General features: G+C 37.4%; 1 protein-coding gene across 3 annotated transcripts in view; it reads left to right on the top strand.

Annotated features, from left to right (window-relative positions):
- LOC112058473 (CUGBP Elav-like family member 2) overlaps nucleotides 1-8,463 on the top strand; it is a 511,519-nt gene that overhangs the window by 324,889 nt on the left and 178,167 nt on the right. For 2 of the 3 annotated variants that reach the window (XM_024099328.2, XM_024099329.2), the window contains exon 2: nucleotides 5,008-5,952. The exons of the other annotated variant lie outside the window; for it this stretch is intronic. In XM_024099328.2, coding sequence (XP_023955096.2) covers nucleotides 5,822-5,952 — 131 coding nt within the window. In that variant the 5' untranslated portion in view covers nucleotides 5,008-5,821. The remainder of the gene's footprint in view (nucleotides 1-5,007; nucleotides 5,953-8,463) is intronic. 3 annotated transcript variants of the gene reach the window in all.

Here is an 8,463-nt window from a genome sequence, read left to right as displayed (position 1 = left end):
AATATGACGGCAGATTATTACATCACGAGTGAGATTATAAAGTAACGTATTTTACAACACACACAAATAACAGTTGGCCGACAAAACTTTCGACAGTCGATGGTCCGATCTAGCTGCTGCCCCCCGGTTTCAGCCACGTAGATTTCATTCTCGTGACAATACCTACGGGGATAAAATATACCCTTTACACTCACAAATAATGTGACTTTCTATTGGTAAAAGAGTTTTCAAAACTGATTCAGTAGATCCAAAGATTAACCCCTACAACCTCACAAACACATAAACTCAAAAAGTTTCCTCTTTATAATATTAGTATAGTGTATGTAGTCATCAGCCCATATTAGGCTCACTGCTAGTCTAGTCTCCTCTGAGAATGAAAGGGGTTAGGCCAAATAGTCCACTAAACTGGCCCAATGCGGATTGGCAGACTTTATATACGTAGGGAATTAAGAAAATTCTCAGATTTCTTGAGGATGTTATTCCGTCACCGTTTGAAATACGTGATAATTAATTTCTTAGAATAAGTAACTGAAAGTAGAAGGTGCATGCCCCAGACCGGATTCGAACCTATGCCCTCTAACTATAATTAGGTATGTTATATTATAAGCTGCCAACCGGTATTAAGTAGCTAGGTGGGTTAACATATTTATTAAACAGCAATCCTTTAACTTCTTGTGTCTAGACAAATTTTCGAAACGTAGCAACCCTACGTGAAATTAGAGCTTATTTAGCCAAAAGACTCATAATGTCACATAATGGCTTTTCAATTTTCGACGAAATGCCAGCGAAATCCATTCTCGTCGTCGACGAAATACTGACAATAACCTTTATTAAAAGCTCCGACGAAAATATGGCAATCAAATGGGAAATTTGTCGAAAAAAAATTCACCCCCCTCGATCGCTGTAAGCATCAATGGCATTTCAATTTCACGGTGACGATACGGCATCGATATGACAACAAAATGTATTCATACTCATTACTCACGTTAGGTGTATTTTTATTCTCTACAAGTTAGCCCTTGACTACAATCTCACCTGATGGTAAGTGATGATGCAATCTAACATTGAAGTGGCCGAACTTATTAAGAGGAGGATGAAAATCCACACCACGTAAGGTTTCTACGTGGCATCGTACCGGAACGTTAAATTGCTTGTCGTTACGTCTTTGCCGGTAGGGTGATAGATAGCCTGCCGAAGCCTCCCACCTGTTAAGAAGACCTCAATCAGTCCAACTGAGGATCGAACCCAGGACCTCCGTCTAGGAAATCCATACCACTGCGCCACGGAAGCCGACATAATACAAGCCTACATACCTACAAAATGAATATATATAATTGTAAATGTAACATACGTCCAAACGTTATGCCTGGAACGCCACTGTCAGGCACAAAAACAGCAAAGGATAGATACGACTGGTCCAGTATCTTAGTAAATAAATTGGTTAATACGTTCCATACTATAGCTTGACAACTTCGTTCGTAACACTCCCGATTGGCTTTCACGGACCGGGGGGCGTGTAGCGATGAATGAAAAACCGACGAATGATGCACCTCACTTCCCCGCACACAATTTAACACCCGCACAGTCTTTCCCCCGTCGCCCGCATATCATGGGAGTATCATCAACTAACTTACCAGACTATAGTACTCAAATCATAGAGATTTAAATTGAAGTCTATTGGACGTAGGTACTTATTCTTATTTCCTACCATGCCTTCCGCCCAGTTATAGGAGAAGGGCATATCGCTCATTTTTAAAGACAAAATATTACTATTGAAAAATCTTATCTTACTACTAGCTGACGCCGCGCTGTTTCACCCGCGTGGTCCCCGTTCACGTAAAAATACGTTGATAATATATAGCCTATAGCCTTCCTCGATAAACGGGCTATCTAACACTGAAATAATTTTACAAATCCGACCAGGAGTTCCTGAGATTAGCGCGTTCAACCAAACATACAAACAAATTCATCTTTATAATATTAGTATTATAGTTGTAGAACTTATCTTGATTACTGATAATGTCTTGTCGTCAAGTGTAAAAATATTCAATCGCTTGTAAGGGTGCGCGGCAGTTTCGTGACGTCGTATAATTCGCGTGCTCGATGAAAAAAAACGCAATTTATGCCCACGTAATAGGCGATGCGGATAATTTGCGGGGGTTCCGTCAGCAGAGTTAGGGGCACCAAGCCGACAGGGAATCCCGAAATTAATTATCAAGCTTACAGGAAATCCTGACATTTAACTATAAAGCTGTCAGGAAGTCCTGAAGTTACCAGGTTCGTAGGAATCTGCACAGCTACATCTGAGATATATCATTGGTTTGAGTGTAAAAAATAACTAATAATATTAAAAAGCCGAAAGTTTCAGAGTGTGTGTGTTTATAAGTATTTTTATTCCTCTTTTACACTGTAGCTACTTTAGTTCTAAGGGATTTAGCTGAAATTTGAAATGGAAAAAGATTTTACTCTGGATTAACACATACGCTACTTTTAATCCCGGAGAAATCCATGATTCCCGCGGGATTTGTGATAAACTAAATTCCACGCGGACTAAGTCGCGGGCATCCGCTAGTATGAGATATATCATAGGTTTGACCGTACAGACGCTCTTGTAACCTACCTATTTTCGTAATCTAACCAAACCGTACAATACCAAAAAATGCGATTTTCCAACAAGAATTTCTTACCCAAAATTCATGGTTTCCCTACGAGAATACAGAAATAAAATAACTTCTATAATACGAGTATCTTGAGTAGGTTAAATAATTTAAATTAAATATCAATGCAATCTTTTCAGCGCTTGAGATATTCAAATGCAAGTTTGTTTTATCAGCACGAATTAAGCCCCAGTGAATAATGCACGTACAAAGCGAATAAATGTTTGGCAAGACTACAAAACTACTTAGCGCTTGGCACACAGATACAGGGTGAAACAATTGCCTGTTAAAATGCTATAATCAAATAACTGTTGAGGAAAAATATAGTTCAAATAAATCGGTTAAATTCACACTTAGCCCCCAATCGCACGAGAGCTTTTTAAACGGACATTAACAAAGCGTTAAAATACAACAAATGCATTCCTAAGTATATGTTCACACGACAGCGTTTTTGAAACACGTATTTTTTTCCAAGCGGTGTTGCATTTTAAATTTTGGACACTGGAAAAACTTTTTAAAAACTCCCGTGCGAATGAGAGCTTACGGAGGGATCTGTTTTCTTAACAGAAGCTGAAAACCGGTGTCCTTGCTTTACTTTACTGATTTTTTGTCAGTTAATTGTATCTAGGTATATTGTTTTTCAAAACGAAGGGAATGTTTTTTATTGATCAAGTTCAATGACCTTTGTCAAAAAGGGAACGTTTGTTGGAATAAAAGTTCGTATTATATTAATGTTATTTCAAGGTTGTGCCAAACATGACGAAGTGGTTTTTGATGCTTCAACTACTTTAGTTTTGATTTTCAATTGTTCAGGTGTTTGAAGCATCAGACACAACAATAGTGCTTACTTAGGCATTGTGGTGTAAGGCACAATTTTTTAAATAAATGTTTTTTCTTTGTTTCTTTCTAATGTATCCCTAGAGAAACACGTAAATGGACAGTGGTGTAGGTTGTTCCAGTTTCCGTGAAAATACGGGGATTAAATCGATGACACTTACAAATAACGTGGCTTTCTATTAGTATAAAAAACATTTAAAATCGGTTCACCACTGAACTTATATAAGAATAGATATCGAACAAACAAACAAAAAGTTACAAAAAAGTCGAAGAAAACAAATTCTACACGAGCAGAGTCGCACCATATAGGAAAATAATTTTTAATAAAAAAATACAACCGACTTCAAAATCACAAACATGTTTCTACTAAACTAACCCCCTCATCTATGCTTCGGCGCCATTATCAGATCAATACCAGACCTCCATTGGATTGTAGTGCTTTAAAATACTTAATGAAAACATTAACAAACACATTAGTTGCCTCTATAATTTTCGAAAGTTGCCCTCGATTTCTCCAGGATTCCATCATCAGATCCTGACATGATTATTATAGGATCAAACTGAAAGAATACCCTTTCAAATAAAAAGAAAAATCAAATCGGTTCAGACGTCTTCGAGTAACCGGTGAACATTCATAAAAAAAGGATTCCGACAAATTGATAACCTCCTCTTTTTTTTTGAAGTCGGTTATAAAATTCATAAAAGGTTTATAATATACCTAACTTCATAGGCATTGTGAATTCATATGAAAGTGAGGCGCAATATTAACCTATTGGACCGTTATGAGTATTTAATATACTCGCAAATCTATTTTTAAACGTAACCGTTTTCGAAGGGTAGTCGTATAATTTGATTTTGTATCTACTTCGTTTTATTCATTTCGTCGGATTACTCCTGAGAGAATCTTTTATCGTGTCACATCGTTTACGAGGAATCAAATTTTATTGCTATCATCTTAATATCAGGCGCTTCGGGGAATATTGTATCCACTTGGAACTCTATGGAGAAAATTCTTTATAATATTATATGCATACTTTGTAACGGAAAGTCTTTGTAAACCTTTTTAGAAGGAAAACCTGCGTTAGCTAAATATACTTGATTTTATGTAGGGTGAATGTTTTTCAGGTTTCTTAATCTGTAGGGGTTTCATAATGTTTACCCTACCCTTAGTGATCGTATAGTGCCGACTGAGGTTTTCTTAATTGGTCCAGGTCTGGCTGGTGGGAGGCTTCGGCCGTGGCTATTTACCCCCTACCGGCAAACACGTACCGCCAAATGATTTAGCGTTCTTGTACGATGTCGGTTAGAAACCGAAATGGGTGTGGATTTTCATCATACTCCTAACAAGTTAGCCCGCTTACATCTTAGATTGCATTATGACTTGCCATCAGGTGAGATTGTGGTCAAGGGCAAACTTGTAAAAAATAAAAAACATATTTAATAAAGTTATTGTAGGAATAAAATATCGCAACTGCCATGTTCAGTGAATTAATAAAACTTATTTTTGTCACAGTGTGGTTAATTCTTAAAAAGTGATAAGAAAAAAAAAAAATAGTGAATAAAAAAGAGGACATTTATAGTGAAAACAGTGTATTGTGAAAGTTCAGTGATAACCAAAAATATGTTGTGGAGATGTGTCAGCCGGACAGGACACTGACCCCAATCGAAGTTTAAACAAATATTACAAACGTTACACTAAAGGTGTACGCGCGAGATCACACTGGGGACTATTTGTTACAAGACTTTATTGTCTTGCAAACGGACCCTGTTATAGCGATTTATCAGTCGAAATGGAAAAGTGTAAACGGGACAAATCGGACGTTGTAATTTCCCTTTGTTTTTAAAGATTTAAAAAAAGCTGTATATATTATTCTTCGTTTTCTTGCTGGGTTTTTAATACAAGTGATACAACAGTTCAATGAAGAACAATAGGACGTGTGTGTTTTTGAGACGAGATGTTGTGTAGTAAATTTATGTGGAGATACTCATAGCTAGTGTGGTTTAAACTAAATAAAAATTAGCTAAACTAAAAGTGCAGAACTAAATAAAAATTATCTAAAACTGTGACAGTGTTTTCAAACGCGATGTGCAGATAAATAGCATAGACAGTGTTCTTTTTTTTTTTAAATCGCGATGCGCTGTATCAAGTTTGGGTGTAGTTAATCGCTAGTGTGGTCTCGCGGGCGTCAGGTGTCGGCAATGACGCGGGGGGGAGGGGTGCCACCGCGCTTATCAGGAGATAAGGCGGCGGCTGATAGCGGAGTCGCAAACGGTGGTGAGGCGTCATAGTGACCAGGCCGCTAGCACGAGAGCGGCCGCCGCCCGTCATGTTGCACTCACTGAACGCACTGGCCGGCAAGATATCGCCGGGCGGCGGCCTCGACACCAACGCCAACCGACACTCGCACCCCAACCGGAACCACAAGGGCTCGCCGGCGTCACCGTACTCCAAGACGAAGTAAGTGCCTTAGTGTAAGCCTTAGTATGATACCGCTAGCGATAAAAAGCAGGATACACACGGCTTTATGCGACATACTCACCTACGGTATTTGACAGTTAGGTTAGCCCCTATTCGCACGAGCGAATTTTACCGGACATTACTACACGGCATTCTTTCTTTATGCGACATACACCTACTGTACTACAGTTAGGTTAGCCCCCGTTCGCACGAGCGCTTTTTTAACAGACGTTAAAGAAGCGTTCAAATACTTCAAATGTATCCCCAAGGATACGTATACGTACGACAGTTTTTAGCAGTGTTGATTTTTTAATTTTGGTCGTTGGAAATAGACCTCAATTTATTTTATACTATTTTTGAACACTTTTTTAACGTCTGTTAAAAAAAACTCTCGTGTGAATGAGTGCTTACGTTTCATATAAACGGTGTACAATAGTTGTTCCCAATGCTACGCGGGAAGCAACTAGATGACATGTTTTAACATAATTTACCGTCAAATCGATTGATCACTGAGTCTATGGGCCGTAGGTACAATATGATATTATGTCGTTGGTTCTTCTACACTAATTATATAAAGAATAAAGATTTGTACTTTTGTATCTAAAGAAAAAACTTAAACTACTAGACTGATTTGAAAAATTCTTTCACCCATTGATAGTTACAATATCAGAGAGTAACATTGGTTATATTTTTATCTCCGTAGTCCCATAGAAATGGGAACTACATGGGTGATACACCGAGGTTCTGCTATTAACGAATAAACAGTGGCATATAATGATGACCGTAGACCGTTTACACGACGTTGATACGGAGAATGTATGTATTTTGTGTATACGATAAAAACATGCAGGACATTGTCGTGTAAACGTAGCATATAATATGACATCACTATCGGTGAACTCGAAGTATTGATAAGGATCAACAACTATAAGTTGGATTCATAATTTTCACAAATTTCCGTGCAAGAGAATGTCAAAAAAAAGGAACTTAAATGGCGTGAGAGTGAGGTTAGGTTCAGGTGAAAGGTTCTCATCAATACAAACACTCTTGACTTGATACCCATATTGTAGGTGGGGAAAACGTGTAGTTTACTCCTCTGCAACGCAACTGTGACAATTCCGACATTATTAGGTACCACATCAATCAAAATTAAAATTCAAAAAATCATTTATTTCAATCAGGCTTAGTTTACAAGCACTTTTGAAAGGTCAGGATTATATCATGATTTTTAAAACTTAAAATTAAAGTTACAAGGGTTCCAAACGCGCCTTGGTCCGAAAAGAGCCCACAACAAACTCAGCCAAAGATTATTTTTTTGTTTATCCCCATTTAACTAAGTTATTTAATCACTCTGAGTACCACCCCTTCTAGCTCGGAGTCAGCCTAGTTCCAGGAATCACTAATTTCCGAAATATTTAGTGTTTAACAAATGGCCGGGTATGAGACACCTAACCTCATTAATGGCGGGTTAAAAATAAATTGATAATTTTAATTTAAAGGTTTAACAATATTATCAAATTGATAATTTTTATATAAAGATTTAACAATAGTAATTTATTTAATACTAGCGGATGCCCGCGACTTCGTCCACGTGGAATTCGGTTTTCCTAAATCCCGCGGGAACCATGGATTTTTCCGGGATGAAAAGTAGCCTATGTGTTAATCCAGAATAAAATATATTTCCCGCAGCGTAAAAGAGGAACAAACATACTTACACATAAACACACAAACTTTCGCCTTCATAATATTAGTGTGATTAATTTAACAAAGTAATTTATTGGCTAAGTTAGTACTTATAGAGATCATCATAACTTCCGCATGTTACAAGTACCTACATTATATTTGTATGAATGTACTTAGACAGATACGTATCAAGATGAAGTAAGTCCTTTGCTGTTATCTCGAACACACAATGATGACATCGTATTTAGAACCGACTTTGTGTGTGTGTAGAGATTATAAAACAGTTATGTTGTGTGTATGTCGTTTTACATGCATAATGTCACACATAACATCGATTCAGAAAATCCTTGGCAATAGCTTATGTGAGTTCGAGCTTTTGAATTACATACAAAAAAAAAATCAACCGACTTTCAACACAAAAATGAACATACCTACTAAACTAAAAAGCAAAAAATAACATCGTAAATACCTATGAGCTAACTGATCATTTTGAAGGCGGTGCCAAACCAATGTTTTAATTTAAGCCGTTTAAATTACAAAATTTGTGTGGTTCTGTCAGAAACGGCTTTAATTAAAACACGACACTGGATTGGCACCGCCTTCAAACCTTTATAAGATTTTTGTCTGTCTGCCTCTCTGTCGGTCTAATTGTCGAAGCATTGTAAACGCCGCGCGGTTTCACCCGCGTGGTTCCCGTTCCCGTAGGAATACGGAGATAAAATATAAACTATAGCCTTTGTCAATGAATGAGCTATCTAACACTGAAAAAATTTTTCAAATCGGTCCAGTATTTCCTGAGATTAGCGCGTTTAAACAAACAAATAAAAC

This window comes from Bicyclus anynana, chromosome 9 (assembly GCF_947172395.1).
Source record: "Bicyclus anynana chromosome 9, ilBicAnyn1.1, whole genome shotgun sequence".
NCBI lineage: Eukaryota > Metazoa > Arthropoda > Insecta > Lepidoptera > Nymphalidae > Bicyclus > Bicyclus anynana.
Note: the sequence above shows the minus strand (reverse complement) of the source record. Positions and strands in the feature narration are given on the sequence as shown.